The 27001-nt window shown below is 41.6% G+C and overlaps 2 protein-coding genes across 7 annotated transcripts in view; one reads left to right on the top strand and one right to left on the bottom strand.

The window, feature by feature from the left end:
• The window catches only part of MCM9 (minichromosome maintenance 9 homologous recombination repair factor), a 67628-nt gene that overhangs the window by 21836 nt on the left and 18791 nt on the right, over positions 1–27001 (top strand). For 3 of the 5 annotated variants that reach the window (XM_075924051.1, XM_075924050.1, XM_006123074.4), the window contains exons 8-9: positions 20597–20771; positions 25277–25479. In XM_075924051.1, coding sequence (XP_075780166.1) covers positions 20597–20771; positions 25277–25479 — 378 coding nt within the window. The other 2 variants (XM_006123076.4, XM_006123077.4) reach the window with 2 other exon arrangements.
• On the bottom strand, positions 1689–17395 carry ASF1A (anti-silencing function 1A histone chaperone). Of its 2 annotated transcripts, XM_075924057.1 has the most exons (5): positions 17060–17395; positions 15841–15930; positions 12641–12756; positions 5886–6062; positions 1689–2157 (listed from the first exon to the last, which is right to left on the bottom strand). In XM_075924057.1, exons 1-5 carry the CDS (start codon positions 17166–17168, stop codon positions 1945–1947), a joined length of 705 nt encoding a protein of 234 aa, XP_075780172.1. In that variant the 5' UTR covers positions 17169–17395; the 3' UTR covers positions 1689–1944. The 2 variants fall into 2 exon arrangements, with proteins under 2 accessions (XP_075780172.1, XP_075780174.1); XM_075924059.1 differs by lacking the exon at positions 15841–15930 and having other exon boundaries at positions 17060–17392.

Here is a 27001-nt window from a genome sequence, read left to right as displayed (position 1 = left end):
GGTATGATTTGGGGCCTCCACCTTCCTGCTATCTTTAGATCCAAATACAGTGAGCTGTGTTCTTTTCAGTCTGAAGATGACACATGTGTGGATATGATCATATTTTTACCTAGGAGATAGGGACAAAGTTTCCTAGCGAACTGAAAGGTAAAAGAGGGAGTTATACATCAGCAATGCTACCTTGTCTGCTAGGATAACTCCTTTTCATACAAGTCATTTCTATGAGGCATATGACATCCTTGTGATGGTGATTAGCTGCATCCAGAAAATAAAATGCACAACAAGGTGTCATTGATTTATTGGTGTCCCATGTAGATACTGAGGAGAGAGGGGGACATAGCATAGATCCCCCTGGGACTCTACAGATGAGGGCTAGTTGGTGGGAAGAGTAGGTTATCCTGTTATCACTTTTCGGTGCTAGATTTGTAGCCCTGCCTTATCCACTCAAGCTGTCATGTATCAGGTTAGCTGTAATTAAAGTTGCATAGAGGTCAGGTAGCATCAGGACTGAGAGAGAGAGCCTCTAGCTGCTCCCTCTGTTTTAGTGTCACTAGGGCTGACTCTGTACTTTGCCTTGGCCTGAAGACCAGTTGTGAAAAATCCACCATATTGGCAGGTGCTCTGTGATGTTGGAGTTTATGTGCTGCATGGTTTTGCCTAGGAGTGTGAGGATGGAGAGGTGACCTGTCTCAAGCATTGATATCAGGAGTGTCAGGCACTCTATTGCATTGTTCTGGAAGAAAGGAAAGATTACTTCTCTGAAGATTTTGAGAAGCTGTTCGTAGTGGACATAATTTCTCTTCTCTGGCCTTCACCTTACATGAACTTGTTTCACAGAGGTTTTTCTACTCATCATAATGGATACTAGTATGAGATGGGGCCATATTCTGTCAGGGCAGCAGGGTGACTAATGCCATCCAGTCCATCTTCAAGCATACAGCCTCAGTGAGTTCTTCCTAAATACAGTTTTGTATTGTACACTGAGGAAATATTCATCCAATACAAAAATAATAAAATTGTGTACATAAATGTCTTAAGCCCAAGGTGTTTTATGAAGCTATGGTAGGATGAAGCACTTCAACCTGTTATTAAGTATCTAAACAGACTACATGAATAAAAAGGCTTTTATAAAACATCATAATCCTACGGGGAGCAGTTTTTTTCTTAGTAAGTATTCATGCTATTCCTTTTGAAGTTTAAAAACTTTGTAATTGCTTGAAACCTTTCAACCAATTGTGCAAGCTATTAGCATGGTTGAAAGAGAGTTCTTTGCTGTGCCCGCCTACTCCAAATGAAACATTGTTCTTAACAGACTTATATGACACGACTAAATAGCAGCAGGAGATAAAAAAAGTCACATCCTAAAATCCCAGATAGCAGATGGTAGATCTCAAATTGCATGCTTTAAGTAACAAGTATGTGCCTTGAAAGGCATAGACATTTGCACCTAAAATTGTACTGTGCTATTTTCACTGTAGAGGACATTTTAGGATTATTTTGTAAAGATCACTTCCCCCCTTTCTTTGCATTTTGTCGAAAGACAACCTGTTATTAAAGGACAATGAAATTGTATTCAGCATTATTGTTATTAGCGATGAGCCAAAGTCCTCACTATTCCATCTGTGCTTGAGCATTTTTAACTTTCTGTTTTCTATGTTTTTAATTGTATTTACAGAGAAAGAGAAAAATAATATATATGCTTTAATCAGATTCAGTTTAGAGCAAATAAAATAACACATTAGAGAAAAAAGAACTACTTAAAAATAGTTGTATTTATATTCCACAATTTGCTCAAATACTGTTTTTTTTCTTACAAACTTTCTACAGGATGTTTTAAAACAATTTCTTCATGTTGTTTGTTGACTATGTACTTAAGGAATTTCAGGCAAATAGTTCTGGTTGTTTTTATAGCTTAACACATGTATAGTATCAAAACGATGGCAGTCACATGCAGTCCATATGAGATTCTAACATGACATTTAATGAATTTTCTGATGTTGACCATCCCTTTGATGCTGAAGGTAATGCATCTGTAGAAAGAAGTGACTGTAGATTTTGGTTACTACTCTCTGCATCTTCCAGTTTTTCAGTGTTGTCCTCCCAGTTAATGTGGAATCTTGTGACTCTGGGGTTAGATGCCAAAATATTCCTTTGTAGCTGCAGGAGGAGAAAAAGTGCATTAGTTGTGTGTCCATGAAAGATTTCTGTATAAATTTCTGTATAAATATAACTAATCTCTACAAATGTATGGCACTTGAAGGTTAATCTATAGATGCTACAATATGTATCGGGAACAGACGTATATCATGGAGAACCATACCATTGGTCCATCTAGTCCAGTATACTACATCAGTGATCAAATTTACTTCAAAGGGTAAAATAGAGCCCATATCGTCCACCAACTAAATGTGGGGTAAATATCCTCCTTAACATCACAACCTAAACCTGAGATTTGAGCATGTTTATCTTAGCTTGCATAGCTATACATATTCAGCAGAAAATTAAGTTATCTAGCCATGGTAAAAAAAAAAAATGTAGTCACAGCCTGAGGCATTAACCTGCAGCAATGAATTACTCAAACTAATCAGTTATGCAATGTAGTAATATTCTAAATGCACTGAGTGTCTCTTTGTTCTTGTCTGATTCTGCAGTCCTTCTTCATGTTAGCAACACTAACCTGAAAGTTTTTTTTTCCAAAAGTATGTTTTTATCATATTTTCATCTTGACTTAATTATATTTAATTTACTTTCTTTTTTTTAAAAATTTCAAAATGTTACTTAACTTTGGAACAGGAAGGTGACCTAACCCCCATTTAGATAGTATTTTTTAGCCTTTTCTTTTGAAAAGATGACAGGTGTGTATGTATGGCTATAGCCAAAAAAAAAAAAAAAATCATTTTCACAGCTTTTTTTCTACTTTTTATTTTCAATACTTCTGGAAAGTTTGTTGGTAGCTATTGAAAATTAGTTGTTAACCTTGGCATAATATGCAGTAGTTTAAGACACTAGAATCTCCCACATTGCATAACCATCTGCTCTCATCATGAAAGCTTAACTTCCTTAGCTTAGCAGTGTGAGTTCTCTGGTTCTCATTCTTGCACGAGATACATTCTTGCCAAATGGAAGGCAGCATTCTGCATCATCCCTCAGAGTCACTGCTTATGGATCATAAGTGCAGTCAATAAAGAAATCATGGGAAAACCGCCTTGGAGCAAAAAACTCCAAAGAAAGAATGGTCACTGAATAATTCCTCTTCCCCAAATTGACAGAACCTATTTTCAAACCTGTTCTGCGTTAGTAGTTGAGGGTGATTGTGGTTTTTTTTTCCCAAGTGCTTATAAAGAAACCTGGATATTTGGAGGCCAAACTTTAACATTTCTACTATAAAAGAACATAAAAGGAAATTACTATAAAGTCAAAAATACAAAATGGGGAAAAGAAAGGAACAGATTGGAGATTTAAGGTCAAGATTTTCAAGTTAATAGCAACTTTGGGTGGCCAAGTCAAGGCCCCTGCAAGTGGCCTGATTTTCAGGAAGTGCTACGCACCTGACCTCTGAAAATTAGATGCCTGTAGAGCAGAGGTGGGCAATAATTTGGGGCCAAATTTTTGAAGTGGACCTGGGCCGCCCAGAAGGAGCGGGGCCTAAACCGGAAGGGGGCAGGGCCAGGATGCTTCTGGGCTACCCCACTCCCAGACCATAATTGGTCTGGGAGTGGGGCAGCCTCTTTGCCCCCCCTTCCCACTAGGCACCTATGCCCCTGGCAGAGCGGTAATTGGCTTCCTATGATCCTCCACCCCCAGGCCAATCAGGAGCGCACTGCACTCCAAAGTGCTATACACTTGCGCAGAGCGGGGGCAGGACAAAGGAAGCTTCACGCAGCCCCTCTGGCCCTAATTGGCCTGGGGGCAGAGGAGAGCACAAAGCCTCCTCCCGCACTGCGAGGAGCATGAGGTACTTTGAAGTGCCGCGTGCTCCTCGTAGGGTGGGAGGAGGCTTTGCGCTTCCCCCTCCCTCAGGCCAATCAGGGTTTGGGGGTGGGGGAGCATGAGACGTCTCCTCCCATCCTGCGAGGAACACATAGCACTTGGAAGTTTCGTGTGCTTGGAAGTTTTGTGCGCTCTCCCGCCCCCAGGGCCTATTTGGCCTGGGAGTGGGGGAGCAGCGGGCCGGATCAACCCACTTGGCAGGTAGGATCCAGCCCATGGAGGCCCTTTTGTCCACCCATGCCGTAGAGTGCCTCAAGTTAGACCTACAAAATCACTGGTCACTTCTGAAAATTGTGACCTTAAGTGTCTTCTATGATCCACAAATTTAAATGTAGTTATATTGGTTTAATTTGGGTGAAATGCACAGCTTTTCCCTGACCTAATCATTGCAATACATGCATTATTCTGGTCCACTATTCAGATTTTAAAAATATCCTATCCTTTACATATAGGATGTAAACATTTTACCTCATTACCCTCATAGCCTCCTCATCTTCTAACATCAGTTTATACATTACTTCCTTACATTTGCTTGCAAATGAAGGCTCTGATCCTAACAAGGTGTTCCATGAGACAGACCGCTCTGCCGTCACAGAACAACCAATGACTTCCATTGGAGTCTGCTGATGTGGAATACCTTGCAGATTTGTAGGGACATTTGCCAATCCCTTCCTGCTGAGCAGTGTTGTGTGCCAAATTATTATTCTTTTACTAGTCATTTCAATGCTGGTCCTGATCTATTTTTTTTTTTTTTTTAAGTTAGTGTTCTTTTTATATAGTCTGTGTTTTGCAATTGAACTGAATATCTAATACATTGACATTGTTGATCGGGGTCAGCAAACTTTGACTCCCAGCCTTTCACGGTAAGCCACTGGTCAGCCTCGTGTCCCGGGGTGGGAGTCATAGCAGCACATTATATTAAAACACTGTGATTTAATTATTAACTGATCTAAGTTATTAACCAATTAAGACGCTTTTGCTATGTTAGTAACCAGTTGTAGTTCATAAAATAATAATACTTGGTCAGTCATTTTGCTCTTTTGGGTAATACAGGCAGTCCCCGGGTTACGTACAAGATAGGGACTGTAGGTTTGTTCTTAAGTTGAATCTGTATGTAAGTCGGAACTGGCGTCCAGATTCAGCCGCTGCTGAAACTGATCAGTTTCAACAGCGGCTGAATCTGGACGCCAGTTCTGACTTACATACAGATTCAACTTAAGAACCCCAGGCATCCCCAAGTCAGCTGCTGCTGAAACTGATCAGCGGCTGATTCCAGGAAGCCCGGGGCAGGGGCTTCCTGTAGTCAGCCACTGGTCAGTTTCAGCAGCGGCTGACTTGGGGACGCCTGGGGCAGAGCAGCTGAGGTGCTGCTGGGTTGGTCCAGTAGCGCCGCCGCTCCTCGGCGCTACTGGACCAACCCAGCAGCCCCCAAGCTGCTCTGCCCCAGGCGTCCTGATTCAGCCGCTGCTGAATCTGACTAGCAGTGACTGAATCAGGACGTCTGGGGCAGAACAGCTGGGGTGCTGCCCGGTTGGTCCAGTAGCGCCCAGAGCGGCGCTACGGGACCAACTGGCAGCGCCCCAGCTGCTGTACCACAGGTGTCTGGAGCAAAGCCACAGAGCACGGGGGCAGCGGGACAGCCCAGACGCGCCGTGGCTGTCTGCTGCCCGCGTGCTCCGCAGCTTTGCTCTGCTTTGCCCCCCCCCCGTCCCCTGGTCTTCAGAGACCAGGGAGAGGAACCCGCGTAACTCGGGGACTGCCTGTACTGATTGCTACTCTGGCTCCTGAACCATTGAGGTCTCAGTATCACTGGCTTAAGGATTTTTTTTTTTTTTAAGGAAACCTATTATGTTAACCATGCTTTGTATACCTGACCAGAATGGAACATTTCTTACCTTAGAGAAATCTGGTTTTACTGGAGGATTCTCTCTCAATTCTGTTTCAGTATATTCATTGTTTACATAATAGCCGACTCTAATAAATTCTTGGCCTCGGTAGGTGCATGTAATTAACACAACTGTTACACCTACTGCATCTGCATCTGGAATAAGTCCCGGATTAGGAGCATCAGCCTAAAACGTAAAAAAGAAAAGGTTTAAAACAATACATATTGATCTATCTGATCCATATTATATAAAATTGGAGATATCTGGCAGGGGCCAGTGAGGTAGTATGCATCATATGGATTAAGCAATGACTGTGCACAAATTTTAAACTGATGCTCCATGCATAGTTGAGTGCAAGCACATCTACATGGCTCTCTCAGTAATCATGATCTTGGATTTAGGGCACTGCTCTCTACAGTTACATAGCAATTCAGTTACCAGAGTTGGTTTGTTTGTTGTAATTTCTGATGCCTAGATGAATAGGCAGCTTTTGCATCAAACTATTTTTGGATCAATTACCAGGTATCTGTAGTTCAGGCATTTGTGCTAATGTCCCTCCAACCCTGCTGTGCCCCTCTTTCCACCCCAACCTTTGCCCATTTATCTTTGGGTTCTGTGAGGTTACACTGGGGTGCATATATTTTTATAGCTGATAAATTAATCTGGTAAGGAAAAAGCTGCAAATCATACTTTGGCAAGAAGAGAGCGGACTAGTTTGCAATGAGGTTTGGGTTATTCCATAATCTAATTAGAGAAGGAACCAGTATGTCTTTGGCTTCTAGGGCATCCAGGTGCCTGGTTTTAAACTGGAATGCCAGGTCCAAAAGGACCAGACAGGGCCTGGTCAGATATACTGACCGGACACCCAAATTCTTGTTACTGCAGGTGGGGTAGGCATGTTAGCCCCCGTTCTGTCAGGGTCACCTCCTACCTGCATTGGGCAGCTGCAGCTCCCAGCCTAGCTCCGCAGGCAAGTCTCTCCCGAACTGGGTTGAGGACTAGGGGGGAAGAATCAGCAAGCAATGGGGGAAGAGGGAAAAGGCACAGATAGAAGGCATGACCTCGGGGCAAGGCATGAGACAGGAGTAGGGAGGGTGGAACCTTGGGGAAAAGGGGCAGGGGTGGTTCCAGCATTCTAGCAGAGTGTCTAGTGTTTAAATATTGCAAAGGTAGCAACCCTATTTGCCTCCCTCCCCATAACTAAGTTTAAGATGCGTGCTGTGAAATGCAACTCTCTCATCACTTGGAGAGAACTTGACACATTTTCAACCAGTAACTCAGGATTAACTAATATACATTAATCTTTTTAAATGACCTCCAAGTGACAGTCCAGTTAATAATAAAAAATTACCTTTTTTTGTTTCAACCTAGATTAAAGATTTATAACAATGCACATTTTAAGGGATCACTGCTTAAACTATTTAATGTTTGCAAATGTTTGTATAAAAATACAAAAACAGCAATTAAGCACTGTGCTATTGCTGAAAAAGTTATAGTCCAACATATTTCTAATGGTTTATTTGGCATTCTAGCACTGTGGTCTGTTGAGCTGGTTGATCACAGTCATTGGCTCCTGTTTCCTCTTTCCGTGATTCTACAATAATCCATAATCTAGATACTTGTATTGGAGGCTCTGGCTACTAAATTGAAGAAATAGGTAAGTTAAATGCCCTGAGGACAACAGCCACTACTGGGGAATAGCCAGGCGGTATTATCCATAATCAGGCAGGGACCAAGGCAGCCAGGCAGTATATCCAAAATTAGAAACACTAAGACATACAGGGAAAGAAAAGGCAATAAGAAAAAAATAAGAAGACATAAGGAGCAAAAGAAAGAGGAAGAAACATCTACATCCACTACTTAGCTGAGAAGGAGAGCTAATGGATGATACCAAGAAGGTTGAGGTGTATATAATACCTATTCTAAGTCAGTCTTACTAAAAAGATTAATAGTGACCAGATTTTAACACAATTATTATTAACAACAAGGGAAGGAACACAAGTCCAGATAGGGAAAGAACAGGTTTAAAGAATATTCAAATGAGTTTGATGTACTCAAGTGGACAAGGCTTGACGCAGTTCAACTTATAGCACTTAAATGTACTGTCTGAAGTAATCTCAGAACTGATATCAGTTATCTTCCAGAACACAGGAGGTCACAGAGGACTTGTGAAGAATAAATATAGCACCTGTCTTTTAAAAGAGAAACAAAGAGGACCCAGAGAATTATAGATCAGTCAAACTAACTCGGATACTTGGAAAGATACTGGAACAAAATATTAAACAATCATTTTGTAAGCACATAGAGGACAACAGGGTAATTAGTAATAGTCAACATGGATTTATTAGGAACAAATCATGCCAAACCAACCTAATTTCCTTCTTGCACAGGGGTACTGGTCTGCAGGATAGCAGGGAGACAGTAGATATGATATATCTAGATTTTAATAAGGCATTTGACATAGTCCAAATGATATCAGTAAATTAGGAAAATGTGGCCTAGATAGAAATACTTATATGATGGGCAAACTGGTTGGAAAACAGTACTCAGAGTAGTTATCAATGATTTGCTGTCAAACTGCAATGACATATCTAGTGTGGTACTGTAGGCATCTGTCCTGGGCGTAATGCATTTTTAACAATGACTTGAAAAATGGAATGGAGGAGGGTATGCTTATAAAAAGCTACAAATTATATCAGTTGGTCTCTACTCTTAAGAAGGAAACATCAAATGCACAACTACAAAATGAGGAATAAATGGCTAGGTAGAACTGCTGCTGAAAAGGATCTGGAGGTTATAGTGGAATATGAATCAACAGTATGATGCGGTTGTGAAAGAGACATATTGATCTGGGTTGTATTAATTACAGTGTCATATATAAGACATGGGAGGTAACTCTCCCATTGTACTTCGCATTGGTAAGCCCTCATCTGGTGTACTGTGTCCGGTGCCTGGCCCCACACACCTTAAGAAAGATATGAACAAATTTGAGAGTCCAGAGAAGGACAACAAAGGTGATAAGTTTTATAAAACCTAATCTATCATGAAAGGTTAAAGATCTGGGCATGTTTAGTCTTTAGAAAAGACTGAAGGGAGACCTAAGAACAGTCTTCAAGTTTATTAAATGCTTCTATAAAGAAGACAGTGATCAATTGTTCTCCATGTTCACTGGCATTGAAGCGGGGACAAGACATAATGGGCCTAATCTGCAGTAAGGGAGACTTAGGTTAGATATTAGGAAAACCTTTCTAACTATAAGGATAGTTACGTACTGGAATAGGCATTCAAGGGAGTTTGTGGTGTCTGGAGGTTACTGGAGGTTCTGGCATAACTCCACTTATAACAGAGTTATGCCACCAGAAAATTTGGCCTTATATGTAAATACACTACTCACGCACATACAAGAATTGCTTCTTCACCTGCCAATGAAATGCAGACACTTGGGAAAGAGATTTAGCAACTCCATCTATGCACAACAAATTTATACAGAGTGAAAATAATGGCCTTGAACCTGCAGGGCAAATTTAAATAGGCAGAAGCATGGCCCTGCCTAGAATAGCAGAATGAAGTCTGCAGCGAACATATTCTGGTCTGTTGCATTCTATTTGGGCTCTTACAGAGCACTCATCTGAGTGCCTGGCAGTAGCGCATTAAGTGATGTGACTCAAACATCTGTCACGTGTTGTTTGTTCTCAGTTTTGGTTAATGTGTGTTAACACATTTTTAAAGTCACTTAGCACCTGCCATAGACAATGACTAGCATCTTTTAAAAACATATGATATGGTCATGGTCAATAGCTTCTCACTAGTATCTTTTTTTAAAATTCCACTGTCTTCATCTATACTAGATAGAAAATGTTTAGCAATGTATCAATTAACATATATAAACATGTTTGCCAAACTCACCTAATTTTCCTAGTCTAAACGGGACCCTGAATCACGTTTAGAGCCCTGCACATCCGCTTTATATGCATGGGTATCCGTATCCGTGGATGTCAATGCGGATAGCTGTGGCTCATTTTTTTGGATACAGATGTGGATAGATTTTGTATCTGCATTGGGCTCTACACATATTTGTGCAAAAAATATTATGAGATTTTTAATGCCCATAAATGTTCAGAATTTTTATTTTATTTATCTTATCAAAAGATTGCACCTATAGCAAGGCAGTATCCTATGCTGAGGTGCTGGTTCAGTTACTGTTCAGATAGAAGTTAATATTATCTCTTGACTCACCAACATGACTTCGTGCAGTGCCCTGCTTTTTTCTTGGTTTCAGAGTTACCAATTTTCTAATGTGCTGGAGAGAGGAAGTGCTTCCCCACAGGCCCTGCCCCCAGGTTCCACCTCTTCCCCCAAAACCCCTTCCCTTCCTCTTCCCATCCTGTCCCCTCCCCTGAGCGCTCGCTGCTCCTGCTCCCCCCACCTCCTGCATACTGTGGAGCAGCAGATGGAAGGCACTTGGGGGGAGGTGGGGAAGAGGCACTGATCAGGGGAGAGGCACGGATCAGCGGAGGGGCAGGAGGTGCTGGTGGAAGGGAGAGCAGCTGATCTGGGCTTTTTACCATGGGTGCTCGAGCTCTGGAGCAACCATAGAGTTGTGACCTATATGTGGTGGTCTTCCATTTAAGTATTAATCCCTCTTGTGAAATTTGATGATCAAAGTCTAATATACTTTGGGCTGCAGTACTTTCCTAAAGAAATAGGTTCACTGTGTTGCAGAAGAGTTTGTATAGGATCTTGCATAGGCTATTTTCCAATAAAAGCAAATGTACTCTATGTCTAACTCCTAGTTTGACAAATATTCATAGTTGAAATATGATAAATGATTATTTCCTCTGTAAGTTTCACACCTGGGACATGTGAAGTTTGGATACTCAAGATAGTTATTTGTATAACATGTCCAAAATATCTCTTTAGATAAACAACATCAGTTCTTCTTCCTCTCTCTCCCTGCCACCAGCAACATTTATAACTTAATTGTAATTTTTAGTTTAAAAATGTATCATATAATCGTCACCCAAATTAATGCATCTTTAAAAATACAGAAGCATAATTCATCTTTCTGAGCCGTGCGCTGCACAGTAACCTATTTCCAAGGTATTAGAAGGCTGCAGATCACTTCTACCAATTTCCATGGTAGGTTGTTATGGCTAAAGGATTACAGCTTGATAGTGGAAGAAATTCTAATTGGGGAAGTAATTTCTCACACATCTGCTTTACTGCTTGGAGGGAGAAAACCAGTATTGAAACCTAATTAATAGAGAAGTGCTTAGAGAATGATTTATATGTAAAAAGCTGATAAATGTATCCATCTTCCTGCTCACTGCTGTGCTTTTGACCTGCACTGTAAAATTAAGTTTTCCTTTATCTGGAAGTTTCAGATGTGCTCTGAAGCATTCGAATAATTGGGATTTACATGTTTATTCAAGATGCCTTAGATATTTTCTACACACAACCTGACACCATCCTTAAAACAATTGTATCAACTGTCAGAAATATAGAAGCTCTTTTCTATCTCCAGTTATTTTCTTTAGTTGTATGCATGCACACCAGTGTATCTTTGCCATACAATCACAGCAAAGTGCAGTTGTGGGGGTGGAAGTTCAATTCTTCTGTAAGGAGCTAAATTTAGTTTTAGTCTGACACTTCTGCCACTGCCGCCACTGCCAGGGCATTTTAGACCTATTTTATCCGATGAAGCTAGCATTGGGTAAACAGAGGTTATGCAGAACTAAGGCTATGTCCACACTACCAGCCCTACAGTAGCATACCTGCAGCACTGTCACTTGTTTTCCAACAATATAGTCAATTGACCTGAAGAGGCAATAGCTAGGTCAGTGAAAAAATTCTTTAGCTGACCTAATGGTTTAGGTCAGCTTAACAATGTCTCTTGGCATTGACAGATAGGTTGACCTAAGTTTTTAGTGTAAAGCACCCCTAAGTTTTAGGTGTAGACCAGGCCTGAGTCATGGTTTTGTGATACAGAGAAAGCTCCCCTGAGAATTAAAGCGAGACTGATACCAGAGCAGTGCATAAAGCCCCTTCTCTGCTCTCCTCTCCCCATTTCCCTTGCTCCTTGCCTTATTTGTAACTCTTTGGCTTCCTCAGTTGGTAGTTCTTAGGATTTTCAAACATCTGAAAATGTGTGGGTGAGTCGTGATCTTCATGTGTCTCCTTGACATGCTTCAATCAATGAGAATCCCAGACTTATTTCAGGACTTGGGAAACGGTGTTGCAATTACAGCATTATGGCATGAGGAGCCAAACATCATGATGCAATATTGTCTTGCTGACCAAAGACAGATGGCTATTCTATTGAACTGGTCACTGGGGCCTAGACTAACATTTATACTCAAAAGTTTCCCACAATTGCTACCAACACTACAACCTCACCAGTGGTATAGGTGTTGGGAAGTGCTTTCATGTACCAGCTAAATGGCATTTTTAATCACTGTGTTGTCTAACTTTTCCCTGAGCAAGGCTAGTCAACAGAGTGGTTACAATGCCAGTAGCCACCAGAACCTTGTCTAAACTAGTCCTCTCCTTCCCCCATTCCCTCATTGATACCACAAGTGGAACTGTAACTGTAGGCTATTTCAGGCAAAACAAGGACTCATGTAGACAGATTTTCAGGAGTTGACATAAAATAGTGTTTGCTAACATAAAACATATTATTGAAATGCTGCTTCACTTTATGCTGGCCCCATTTAAACATCAGATTAATTCAACTGATGTAAAATTATTGAAAATAACAAACTTACCTGAAATACAAACATGTGCCTTCCTGCAGGAACAGGTCCTACTAAAACGGAGTCTAAAACTTGATCATACTCCTCACTTTCTGCTGAACCCACATAAATTATTTTCCATTCCAAATCTACATTAAAACAAAAACAACATTTTACAAAATGCTCACAATTTTCATCTAATTTAACTGCCTCTCTTTGGAAAAGTCAGTCCATTGCTCTAGGTAAGGGGCCCCACATCTTGCTTATTTAGGACATTCACTCAAACTTGCCTCCATAGCTGCTGGCCTACAAAGGCTAAAGGGTTGTCAACAGGAGAAATTTATTGGCATAATTATACTGCTTTAAAGCTGATGTAAAGTTGTAGTGGTATAACTAAACATAAGGGAATGGATCACTTGTTCATTTGTACCAACACAGCTCTACGTATGCTTTCTAAGTTTTGTTGTTACCATTAGTTTTGCTGCTAAGCTTTGCTGCTACCATTATTTGGAAATAGTATCCTCCCCTCTCCCCTGGAAAAGGGCTGTGTAATGCCATTTTTAGATATAGATGGATGGGGAGAGATGGACACTGAAGATAGACACAGCAGGAACAGTTATATGTGGGAAGTAGTGAGCTCATTCACATGTGGTAGCCATGGTATAAAGAGCAGCACAAAATCCAATTTTGGGTCCCCTACCAATTTTTCTTTTTCAGAGCAGGATAGTTGTTAATTGAATAGATAGCTCATTGTACAAATATACATACATCTACAAACATTGAAGAATATATAATTATAATATTGTGATTACAGGATACTGTTAGTAAAGGTTTTGGTGTCTGGCTGTAACCTGAATCTTAAGACTGAATTATAACCATTTTATGTAAACTCTGTGTTTTATTGTTTCATAATACAATTTAAAGAAACGTTAATAGTTCATATTTCTTAGCCCATTTGTGTTGCTGTGCTCACTCTTTGCCCACACTACCTGTTTAAAAACTGAAACTATCAACTAACATCCATTAATTTTTATTTCCACTTATTTTTTAACTTTCACTTTCTAGATAAAACACACATACAGGAGAACTAACCTGCCAGAATTACTGGATTCTAAACAAACAAGCAAAGGTTGCTCTGATGGGTTATTCTTATTGAAAAATGCCATTTGTGATTTACTTTTTTGAAAATAGAACTTATTTTAAAATGTTTCAAAATATTGCCTTTAAAAAAAACCAGGTGTGACCCATTTTCATCTTGTGTATCAGTATGGAACAGTGTACTGATTCTGTATATATGCTGTCATCAGCGCATACTCTTGTGTCATTCCATGCTTTTCAATGAGCTTCTCTGAACAGGTGCGAACAGGAGTCTATGCGAGGCACTCCTGTTGCAGGATAGGAGCCTAAATAAGGAAGAAACTGCAACATTGTAACAACTTGGCTGCTTTACTATCTTTTATCATTTAGCACAGCCTTTTATGTGTGTTTATTATTTAAGTGGCATAACTCATAGGATTCAGGAAAGAATTTTGGGAATACCAAGACAAGATATCAGATTAGATGGGCAAATGGTCGGATCCACTGTAGCAATTCCTGCTATGTAAATAAACTATATAAAATTGAGGATTGATGGTTTTTGTCTAGAATTTTCCTTGCACATCCATTATAAGCCACTGTCCCAAAGCACTGTTTAAGTCATTCTGGACTGATAGTTAGGGTTGCCAGGTGTCCAGTATTGGACCAGTATTTGCAGCTTCTATCCAGTTAAAAAAAAAAAAAAAACCAAAACCAGAAAATATCAGACATGTAAAATGTCCGGTATTTTCTGGGTTTTTTTCCGGACAGAAGGCCACTTGGGACATTCGGGAGTGTAGGATTTAAAGGCGTCATGACTTTTTTTGTGGTTTTTTTTTTGTTTGTTTTGTTTTGTGCTCAACTAATTTTTTCCCCCGCCATGTTCAGTATTTTTTGTGAAACTATCTGGGAACCCTACTGATAGTATAAAACAGATTAGGAATCATATGGGGGCACGGTTACAGGAAGTAAATGCTCTTTCAGAATTGTATGCAAAAAGGGTAATTATCAAATCCTATTAGGACTCTGTGTCCAACAGTAACTTTTAAAATTGTTTTGACTAAATAGATGAAATTTTAAAATTAAATTGGCAAGTGATTGGTCTGCTTTGGAGAAAAAAGCACAATAGATGACTGAGATATTTAGTGTTTGGACATTAAAGCAAGGACACAACCTTCTTCATAAAATGATGAAGATTATTTGAAGATTATTTGTAATAATAATCATTGTAATGACTTCTATGAAAGCTCAATAGCTGTGGCCATATGGAAGTAGATGTGGTGATTGTGATGTACCTCTACTTTTCATTCTCAGCTGAACACAGGGATAATAGTGCAAAAAAATGAAGTAAACTTCTTTTTTCTGCTAATTTATACACTAATCAACCTGGCCCAACTTTCATTTAAATCAATCTGGTGTTGAGAGTGATAAATACAAATGCACATACATAGGAAGAGAGGGCTGAAGCTCTTTGCAGCATTGGTGGCATCCAAAAAGTCTTAAAGAGTAACACCATGGAAGCCTTGTTTACACTTGAGAAATCTTTAAAAAATTTCTCACTGGCTCAGCACAGGTGTTTACCATGAATCCCTACAAAAAAATGGCAGCTACTTCTCCAACTAAAAGAAATGGTGAACAGCACTAATACTAGGGTAGCAGTAAGATAATTTAAGCAAGTCTTAATTGTACACAGGGCCCTTATGGAGAGTGCCAGCAATTATGATAGACCAAAGGTGGTGGTGTTTTCTGTGATGTGGACACTTGCTCCCCATGGAACTGGTCTCACCAAATGCATTTTGTGTTAAGTCACCAATACATAATAAAGTAGCAATGACTGAAAGTTACAGATTTGGACTGGATTTGTATTAGTGGCACAAAGATACAAAACACCCCACATATCCCATTACCCAAGCTTTGAACTGTTTAGTCACCCATAAAGTAAAACCAGAAATAAGTAAGTTTATTTTCCCCTACTGCTTAAAATGTTGGGATCCCCAGGTATCACATGTCACTGACAGTGTTAGGGTATAAATAGCTCCTAATGGTTCTGCCCTCTTCATGGGGGACACAAGAAAGCACAAGCTGAATGCCTTGTGGCCAAAGGTACTCCCACTCCTCCCTCAAATGCTTAAGATTGGTCACTAGCCTGCTTCATTCACCTGTTGTGCCAGTGCTCCTGAGGGAAGCTGGAGGAAGCTTGCTCCCTTCTTTTAGTCCAGTGGTGAGACCAGGGGTCCCAGAGTGCTCCTCTGGCCAGAAGAGAAATGGATTTTACTTTCTGCTGTAAACATCTTGTTAACCTGCAGCACTGGCCCAATGCACTGTAGGACCACTGCTGTAAACCTTTTTGGACGATGCCTGTGGATTGCTAAAGTATTTGGTAAGAGTAGCCAGCCCTGGAGGCGTCGCAGCTGAGCGACACAAGAGGTTAATGTCTAGTCCACCCCCTTCACTCAGGAGTGGGTGGATACATGCTGACCGCACTCCCTGCACAACGCACCCCGCTCTGGGCAGGCTGGGGAGCAAAAGACTAGGTTTGAAGACAGAACCTGAGATTCCTAGCTGGCAGGACATAGCAGGGTACACCTACACCCCCAGGCTACCACCCAACAGCAACTTTCAAGTGAGTTCTAAAAATACTATTTCCCTCCCCCGCCCTCCCTTCCTCTCTCTCGGGGCGGGGAGTGTTAATAGCCGGAATAATACTAAATCTGTAAAGGGATTCAATCGGCTAGTTTGATTATTTTCAGACATTTTGTAAAATACTAAGTGCTGCAGCTACATTTGAATCTCTACTTGGAGCAGCCCACCCCTCTCGAAATATTTCCCCCCAAAGTATTCGAATCGATTGTCAAGACAATGAAAATATTTTATTTCTTGGGGGTGGGGGGTGTTCTCCACTTTGTGCAACCTTTCGGCAGCATTCCTCTTGGCTCTGCTCAGCAACAGTTCACTTCAGCAAAAGGGATGCATGAGAGATGTGCTCGTTAACCCCCTCCCTCTCTCACACACACACAGACACACACAAACACAAAGCTGGCAACATGGCTACCACCACTCAAACAAGTTCCTGGCAACTTAAGCTTACGTTATAAAATGCAGGGTTTGGATCCGAAATACAGCAGCACTCAACTCTGCAGCAGAGGACACAATAATCAACTTTCCTTTGCCTTTCAGCCTAACCGCGTCAGCCTAAGACAGAGCATTTCTAAGCAGCATTTAGATGCCTGCCAGCACATCCTTTCATCTAGTCACACCGAGACAGAGAAAGAGAAACTGTTAAATAGTAGAACCAGGCCTTTGCAAAGTTTAAACCGTTTAAAACCTGAAACTAATAGCCCTGGTTATAAAATCCGTACTGGGGAAAAATCTACTCACCTTCAGACAGATCCTCTATGCATTCAAACGTGATTTCGAATTGAAAAGGATTGTAGAAAGGCGAAGGATTATCCAACACCACTACATTGTTCACCTGAACCTTTGCCATATTTTGAAAAAAATACAAACAATAGGAATAGGGGGTTAATGCAGCACAGTAAAGTCCAATGTGTTGTTTTTTTGTAAAGCACACACTCCAGTGCCAGTACTTGATCAAGGTTGTAGAGCTGTGACTTGAGAAACTTTTTTTTTCTTTTATTTACAATAGGAACACTCCACACTGTTTTGCAGCTTTCCTATTTCACTAAACTACAGCCCATTCTGCTCTGTTAACTGGCAGCGTTGGCACTGATTGGCTGCACACTGAGCTATGACCCTCCTCCTGAAGCTTCCTGAAAGAACAAGATGGGCTCCTTTGCTCTGAATGGACTGAAAAACATTAGCTGCTGCTCCACCTGCTGGCCCAGAGTAGGAAAAAGGCTTGGAACAAAGTGACTAGCATAAATGAAACTGGGAGGAACTAATGAATGAAGGATGAGCTTGTAGTCTGAGTTTGAGTACTGTGCTCACAAAATATGTGCAAGGCACCACTGGATGGAGTTGGCTTTTTGTTTTTCCTCTCCTTGTTTATTATCCCCCTCCCTTTTTTCTTTTTTTCCAAATCCAGGTTTTCTTCTCTGTGTGGCCAGATGATGAATAGAATTATTTCATTAAGGAAAACATAGTTGAAGTTGCTGATTTTTTTTTCTCTTGCTAGTTTTAAATCTGTTTACCCTCATTGACTTTATTTCTGCTGTATAATGGTGCATTTCAAATAAACCCATGGGATTTAAGGGACCAGGCCTGAAATCTTTACATGAGAAGTTCTTGCTGAGGGCTTGTTCACACTTAAAATGAAGCAGTGCAGCTGCACCATTGTAGTGCTTCAGTGTAGACACTAACTACTAGGGATGCTAAACTGCATTTAATTAACTGTGTAACCACTAAAAATTTCAGTAGTGGTGGGGGGCAGTTGGCTCCCACCTTCCCCCCGCCCATGCTGCTGCCTCTGAAACAGAGGCAGCAGCATGGGGGGCAAGAGGACTACTCAGCTTCTTGAGAGCCAGTGCGCATGGGGAGCAGCTTTTAAGCCAGCTCCCCACACATACCAGGAGCCTGCATGTAACTGTGAAGGTTAGTGGATGAGCCCAGGTGATTATGCATTCACATCACTTCTAACTACATGGACGACAGAGCTTCTCCCATCGGTGCAAGTAATCCACCTCCCCAAGAATTGTTCTGTCAATGTAGCACAGGTCTACACCAGGAGTTCAGGAGGTCAGTATAGGAATGTCTTTGAGGGGTGGTGGATTTTTGACATCCTTGAGAGACATAGCTATACCAAAGTAAATTCCTTCTGTAGACCAGGACTTATACAATTAAAGTCTTTGATGTCAATGGCTCTCTTCACTTGACTTGAGAGTAGGCAAGAAATGGCTGTGGGATCCAATTTGTTATGTTTGAAGAGATGCTAGATAATGAGGTACAATGAGCTGGAACAGTCCTCAAGGTCCATATGGAAGGGGCCTCTTCATGAAGATCTCACTCTTTGCTCATGGAAGATGGGGCAATGACTCAGATAAGTGGCACCAGGCCCCTTCCCTCTAGCCTCTGGAGAGAGTAACTGGCAGGGTCATGGATCTGTGGCTGAGAAGGAGCCAAGATGAAAGACTGCGTGGAATGTCACTCACAATTCCCTGGGAAATCTACTCACAAATAAATACAGGTTCAGTTTGTATTAATTTCTGAATTGAGCCCTTGAGTGTAATGGAGTGTCTTATCTAAGGCAGTATTTCAGAGGATACTGCCTGCATGGAAAGTCTGAGCAATGCTGACAAGGAGCCTGTAGAGATCTGGAGAGCAGTGCTGGACGCAGAGATTCTGTGTCTTCAGCAGATCCCTGAGGGTTGCAGTGAGGTTTCCTCTCAGAGGCTCCCTCTTGTATGTTCTTCCAGAGCAGGGGACAATCTTGGTCTGTATTTACAAAGAAATTATACTGTCCTGAATATGATCTCGACTGTTTTTTATGCTTCTCACAGTGCTGGAATTTACTTCAGTTTTTATAACTGCTATTTAAACAGCCAGATGACATTGTCTACATTGTACTGTGCTTACTAGAGTGAAGCAAAGTCCAAGAGATCAGGGAGGATGAGACAAAATGAGAAAGATTCATCATGGCCAATCTCCCTAAAAAACATGTAGTGTGTCAGTAAAACAATTCTATGCTTATTAATTCTTCACTGCCTATTGGAAGTATGGAACTGCACTGACAAAAACTGCACCAGCCAAAGGGTTGGTGGTTCCTGGGCTCCATTAAGATCTTTGAACCCATTGCCGTTCTAGCAAGATGATCTTTGGATTGGATGTGGCCCTAGCATTCCATAACATCTTTAGGAGCTATGGAGTGTGGGGCATAGGACCATGTGTGATTCAAGCAGTAATGGAGTGTGGGGGGAAAGAGCTTGGGAGAAGGAAAGGGAGGAACTTGGCAGAAGATAAAAGAGAGATTAGGAGGGGAGAAGGGGAGTTGCAGATGTTTAAGGATGGATGGCCATCCTAGTAGTTGTAGTTGCAATCTCAAATCCCCTCATATTACATAAATACCTACTGATAGCATTATCCTGAAGTTGTTAACTCCTCTTCAGAACTAAGTGTTATTAGAGAAAAGAACTGACTTGCTGGAGAAAGTGAAAATTGAATAGTCTTGATATGTAAACAAGAAATGCATCAGGCAGAAATTCAAACTCTTCAGGGTCTCAGTGCTGTGAGGCTTAATTACAGCACGTCACAATCAGCTGCGTCCATTTGCAGATGCAGTGGGGAACTTTTTCTTTGGTTTCAATACCCATGGATTCCTGCTCTCATGTTTCACTTAAATTGGACATTCAAATGAATCCAATAAACAAAGAGAAACTTTGTCAGACCCAGTTCACAGGTTTGTGGAAACAACAATCACTTCTGCTTCACGAACTGAGGAGTTGGTCTCTGTGGAAAGATATGTTAAAATGATTTATTTTGCAGCATTTGTTGAATGGTCTTTTTTTTTTTTTTTGATGCCTTAAGTGTTGATAGTGGATCAGTTGTGTTCCTGGCATAACTTTGCTAATAGCATTGAATTTGCACCAAAAATTAATTTGATACGACAGATTTAGTCCTCTCTCATTCTACTTCCTTTTGTAAATTGTTCATATCGTAAAACCATCACCTTAAAATGTGGCATGCTTGGCAGATTTTCCTGCCATTACCTGGATTGTTATAGAGGGGATGTTGTACCAGCAGGTCTGAATTGAGGTACATTAGCAGAACTCTTTGGTGAAGCTTTTAACACCATATCTTGGGAGGTGCACCGTCCCCTTATTCCCCTGTCAAAATTTTAACTTCTAAATGGGGTGCTTTCTCTCCCTCTTCCTGGCACTAGCTAGTTTATTTCATCCCTCCCTTTCTTTCAAATGCACACATACTTTAAAAAAATATTAAATTGGAATGAACATTCTTCAGGTTTGACGGTAACTGCAGTAAAGGATTCTGGAGAATGGAATTTGGAAGCTGGTGCACTCGTGCTTGCAGATGGAGGTCTTTGTTGTATTGATGAGTTTAATAGCATCAAGGAACATGACAGAACCAGCATACATGAAGCAATGGAGCAACAAACCATCAGTGTAGCTAAGGCAGGGTAAGTGACATTTAAATGCATGTGATGAAATAACAAAATGTCTTTTCTCTCAATTCTGAAATATAAAAATAAATGTTAGATGTAGGTTTCCCCCGACCAATTTACATATTTCTTTACTATACTATACAGTTTTGTTTTAAAATTTCAAGGGAGACTCCTTTGCGCCCCTGTCAAGTTTATTCCTGGTGGTGGATTTCTGATGACCACCTCTCTTTTGATTTAACCTGTGTCCAGGTTGGAGCTTACAGCTCAGTTCAGAGTTCTTTTCAGCATAACCGCAACTACCTACTGTGTATATAGGAGAAATAACCTCCGAAGTGTTGTGTGGGCACAATTCTCTTGGGTCAAGTCTCACTTTACATTAATCTTATACAGACACAACTGCCCACAGCTAATATAATAAATATAGTGGAGAATAGATTCTTGTGTTTCTAGCCCAGACTGTTGACTTCCAAATGTGAGTCAAGGGTAAAATTAATGATTTCTGTCTAAGCCTGGAAACAGACTGAAAAATATCTGAGAGATAAGATGGGTGAGGCAGCATCTTTTATTGGTGGGAGAGACAACTTTTGAGCTATACAGAGCTCTTGTTCATCTCTGGGAAAGGTACTGAGAGTTGTAGCTAAATACAGGATCAAAGAGATAGCTTAGTGTAGGTAATTAGCGCATATTCTAAGTACCCAACAAAGGTGAAATGGCCATCGGGTCAAAAAGGGGGCTAGTGGGTTACAGATTATTATAATAAGCTCCCCCCCCAAAAAAAGCTTCAAATCAGGAACAAACTGCCTCCATTCACTTAAAGTAGCCCTCTGAAACCCAATGAACTTAATTTCAATGCTGTTAACCATTTAACTGCATAAACCTATAGCTAACAACCTTATCACACAGTCCCGATCTTTTTTCTGTGGTTTCTGGGCTCCTTTGCCGTGTCTCTGACAACTTCTCATAGGTAGCTGTATATTTGTTGTCAGTACAAAAATCTGTAGCATAATGAACATTAAACTTCATAGTGGAGTAGAATAGAGTGAAATTCATTTTCAAAATACATAACCCCTTGGTACAGAGCATCTCATTTCCATATTTAATTCAATATGGGCAACTCCAACAAGGTATCCTGGCTGCTCCTCTTTGAGCAGGCTAGTGGAGGTCACCAATGCCTAAGACTTAAGGTGGGCTGGGGTTCCCTCTGCATCAGCACCTTGTGCCAAATTGGGCGTGGTCTGGAGTGAAGAGAGAACCTGGCTCACTAATGTTGCTTTTTTGGAGGGGAAGCAGAACACAGTCAGCCTAAACAATTGTACTCTTCAGAATGGTATTTAACTGAATCATAGAATCATAGAACACTAGAACGGGAAGGGACCTTGAGAGGTCTTCGAGTTCAGTCCCCTGCCCTCATGGCAGGTCCAGGCACCATCTAGATCAGAGGTCAGCAATGTATGGCACACAAGCCAATTTTGAGTGGCACAAGGCCCAGCCAGCGGGGCTCGGTGATGGGTGGCTTCTCCATGTGCCGCAACTGGAGCCACGTCTCAGTGAGGCTGGCCCTGCTGGAGCAGTCTCACCACAGTCCTGATTCCTGTTCCACAGTAGCTACACAGCCCAGCAGGAGGCATCGCATGGTGGAATGGGGCTGCTCCAGGAGCTGCCGCGATGAGGCTGTCCCTGCTGTCGTAGCTGCACCACGGCCCCAGTTCCTGCCCTGTGGCAGACACACAGCCCAGCTGGAAGGGCTGTGGTAGGTGGCTACTTCGGGGGTGAGAGCTGCTTTGGGGGCGGCCGGGCCACGTGTTGGAGCAGGGCTGCTCTGGGGGGCAGGGCTGCTCCAGGGGTGGCTAGGCCACGTGGGGGAGTGGGGCGCCCCTGAGCTGGCTGCGGCGGCAGGCTAGAGCCAGCCTGAGGGGCAGCAGCCACAGGGAGGAGGGGGATCACTCTGGGGCATTGTTTTCCTGCTTCCTCCCCTCAGCTGCCTTCCAGCCCTTCTGCCACCTTTGCCTGGGAGTCCTGTCCCTGCTCCCTCCAGCCCGCCACTCTCCGCCAAGTTGTGCTGCCCCAATCCTGCAGCCTCAGCACTCCGTGCTCCACTCGCCTCCCTTTCTGCCTCGCAATGCCCCCAGCAGGTGAGCTAAACATGGCACTGAAGTTATGTCCAGACACCAGCACTGCTGCTGCTGGGCCCCCGCTAGAGGGTGAGTGGTGCCCAGGCTGCAGCTGCAGGGCTGGGCAGCAGCATGGGCAGCTGAGGGGAGAGGTAATGCATGGGGGGAGGGTCGGGTCCACCTGCCCCGAAGACACAGTGTTTAACCACCCTGACAATTAGGAAGTTTTTCCTAATGTCCAATCTGAACCTCCCAGGCTGTAGTTTAAGCCCATTGCTTCTTGTCCCACCATCAGAGGTCAAGGAGAACAATTTTTCTCCCTCCTCCTTGTAATACTCTTTTAGGTACTTGAAAACTGCTATCATGTCCCCTCTCAGTCTTCTCTTTTCTAAACTAAACAAGCCCAGTTCTTTCAGTCTTCCCTTATAGGTCATGTTTTCTAGATCTTTAACCGTTTTTGTTTCTCTTCTCTGGACCTTCTCCAATTTCTCCACATCTTTCTTGAAATATGGTACCCAGAACTGGACACAATACTCCAACTGAGGCCTAATCAGTGCATGCTGATACTGCAATGCATGCAGGGGACTGACCATGATGACTTCTAAAAGTCCTTTCCAGTTCTGTGATTCTACACAAGTTTGCTCCCAGCACGCAAAGCCTCAGTTGTTTGCTTTTAATCCAATGACCTAACATTGAAACCATTTTCAACTTTTTTCTCATATTTATCTTTTTATACTGTTTTTGTTTGAGCAATTTTAAGGAAGCAGGACCATACAATATTCCCAAAATGACGTGTATCCACTCATGAGGATGTTGCTTACAAAAAAATGTTCAAGGCTGTGTGTGTGCCTCTTGTCCTGAGGACCTGTTCCAGCCATATGAATGGGAACTTCCATATACTTCAATCATACTAATGTCTTAGACTTGGTATGGTTTCATTCAATCAGTGCTGTAAAACAGAGCCATGTTTTAACTGGATCCTCTGAGACCATTGATTTTATGTTATCAATGGGAATATAGTCCTGGGCACCACATTTCAAGAAAGTTGGGGACAAATTGGGGAACTCCAGAGAAGAGCAACAAAAATTATTAAAGATTTTTAAAAAACATAACTTATGAGGACTTATGAGGGAAGATTGAAAGAATTAGGTTTGTTTAATTTGGAAAAGAGAAGACTGAGAGGAGACAGTCTAACAGTTTTCAAATATCTAAAAGATTGCTACAAGGAAGGTGAGGAATTATCTTCTAGATCTCTGATGACAGGACATAAAGCAATGGGTTTAAATTGCAGCAATGGAGATTTAGGTTGGACATTAGGAAAAACTGCCTCGGGGTGGTTAAGCACTGGAATAAATTGACTAGAGAGGTCATAGAATCTTCATCAGAGGAGATTTTTGAGAGCAGGTTAGAGAAATACCTGTCAGGGATGATCTAGATGGTGCTTGATCCTGCCATGCATGCAGGGGCCTGGACTTGATGACTTCTAGAAGTCCTTTCCAGTTCTGTGATTCTGTAGAATGATGGTTTGTTCCCAGCACACAAAACCTCGGTCACTTGCTCTTAAAAGGACTGTATTTACTTAGAAATTTTTAAATAATTGTAACATGTCATAAACAAGTTAATGTTGCATTGTTCATTTAATTTATCTTTGTATCAGTTGGGAGCCAATGCTCTTTTCTTATAGTATGTACTGTAAAAAGCTAATATTATTGGCTCTATTTCCATTCATGTTCTGGACATGAAGTAGCAGCTACCCTGGAGCCAACTGGAAATACCCCAGTGCTAAACCAAATTTAAAATAACTCTTCTATTGCCTCTTTGAGAGGTTTGTGTTGTGACTACAGAGACAAAAAGTGTCCTACTGTAACTAAATACAGGCACCAAGACAAAGTGATTCAAAAAGAAAATATCTGTTCCGCTATTAAAAAAAAAAGGAAAATGTTTAGCCATTGGAGCATCATTATAGAAAAAATAAAGAAAAAGAAAAATATTTTTTTCTTTTAACTCTGAATTGTGATATCTGAAGCACTAGCGATTATTTTTGAAAAGTCATGGAAGATGGGTGAGATTCTAGAGGACCGGAAAAGGGCAAATATAGTGCCCATATGTAACAAGGGGACTAGGGACAACAGACAGACAGGAAATTACAGAACAGGCATCTTAACTTTGGTACCCAGAAAGATAATAGAACAAATAATTACGCAAATAATTTGCAGACACCTAGAAGATAATGTGATATGTTACAGTCATCATGGATTTGTCAAGAACAAATCATGTCAAATCAATGATTCTCTGATTTCTGCGAATGTTGCTATGTAAACATAAAATACGATAATTTCTGAGTAAAATAAAAATTATTTCCTATATCCAATAACACAAAATATTGGTGTACATCATCTTTGTCTGTAGCTTAGTGTGCAAGCTGAATGCAAGAACTACTATATTGGCAGCAACAAATCCAAAAGGCCAGTATGACCCTAATGAATCAGTCTCCGTGAACATAGCCCTTGGCAGTCCTCTACTGAGCAGATTTGACCTAATCTTAGTATTGCTAGATACGAGAAATGAAGACTGGGATCGCATAATTTCTTCTTTCATATTGGAAAACAAAGGTAAGAATAGACTCTTTGTATGTATAGAGAACTTCTTCTCTGCACTGATCTTTCCCAAATGTTCTGCAGCCCAGTTTTAGAGAGACCAGTTGCATGACTAAAAGGTAGTTCAGTTTATTTTCATTTTATCCATGATTTTTGTTGAGACTTTTGTGCCCAGTGAACATTGTGGTGATTGTGATGTGGTTTCCTGTCCAGTAGACCACCAATCCCTGTCACTTACTAAACACCTGTCAGATGATGAACACTTTCAATCAGCTTCACTCCACGCCTTCCATTTCTACTCTCTCCTCTTCTGCTTTGTCTCTCACTCTCTGTCCCCTTTCCATTTAGCTGATCCCTTGCTAGGTACAGCGAAAGCTTTGTTATCAGAACACTTTGTTAACTGGCATTGCCCCTAGCCACATTTGTGTCTTTGGGAGAATGTACCCGACTCCCACCTGTCCAGCCAACCATTGTGGGGCTTCTGACAGTTGGCACTTCCAGGTGACATCATCAGCAGGCGCTTCCTTCCCCCTCAGCCTGACTCAAGCCGCTGTGAGCCAGATTTGCTGGTAGGGAGCAGGAGGCAGAGTGATAAGCTTTGTTATCCAGCTGTTGAGGCTGTTTCCCACTCTGGCACAATGAATGCAGAAGTTGGGGGCCCTCAAGAGCACTCCAAAACCTTGCCTCTATAGGCTCTGGTACAAAAACTCCCCCCACAAAATCCTAATACCCAGATTTTGGGGGACCCGCTGCCACCATCAAGTGCTTTTGAACTCCAAAATAAAACAAACAAAGAGGGGTGGACACTTAAAACCAACCCCAGGGATACCCCAAGCTCTTTTTCCCCAAAAGAGCTTGAAAAAGAAAAGAGAAAAACAAGCTGCAGTCTCTGGTAGCTGCTCCCTCAGTCAGAGGCATTCAGATACACACAGACAGACCTTCCAGGATACAAAAATCAACCAATACTGGTTAATAAGAAAAAAGAAACAATCTTTTATTATCAAAACAAAACTATAGTTACAAGCATAGTAAATTGGCTAGATGGAAAGAGCCATCATTTGATATAGATACTCAGGGAAAACGCCTGGGCTGAAAGACTTAGTTACAAAAGAAAAAAAACCAATTAGCAAGCTCAGACATTATTTCCAAACCCCCAAACAAGGAAAACAATAAACCCTGATGGACTATCTAAACTTTTCCCCACTTACACATTTTAAGAAGTCCGTTCTGGGAGAGAGAAGTGTCTCCCATCTCCCTCAATAACTGTGAGAAACTGCTCTGAATCTCAGACAAAGAAGAGAGAGAGAGAAAAACCCCTCTCTTCCAGTTTGAAATTCCTAACGGCATTGTTATTAGCAGACTGCCCGAACCCTCCCCCCAATTGACACTTTTGCTAGGTACTTGAGTTAACTCGTTAGCCACTGGGTGCAGGTCAGCACTCCTGATTATGACACCAGCACATTCAATTTGCCGGCAGCCTCCATTCCCCATGTGTGCTGGATAACAAAGCTTTCACTGTAACATCTCTCTCTCTCTA

This window comes from Pelodiscus sinensis, chromosome 3 (genome assembly GCF_049634645.1).
Source record: "Pelodiscus sinensis isolate JC-2024 chromosome 3, ASM4963464v1, whole genome shotgun sequence".
Classification (NCBI taxonomy): Eukaryota; Metazoa; Chordata; order Testudines; family Trionychidae; genus Pelodiscus; species Pelodiscus sinensis.
Note: the sequence above shows the minus strand (reverse complement) of the source record. Positions and strands in the feature narration are given on the sequence as shown.

Excerpts from the sequence above, each read along its gene's own strand:
- ASF1A (XM_075924057.1), bottom strand. The coding sequence starts at position 17,168 with ATGGCAAAGGTTCAGGTGAACAATGTAGTGGTGTTGGATAATCCTTCG. Across the intron at positions 15,931-17,059 it reads CATAGAGGATCTGTCTGAAG|AGGAGCACTCTGGGACCCCT; the intron begins GTGAGTAGATTT and ends TCTTCTGGCCAG. Across the intron at positions 6,063-12,640 it reads GGCACATGTTTGTATTTCAG|GCTGATGCTCCTAATCCGGG; the intron begins GTAAGTTTGTTA and ends TTTACGTTTTAG.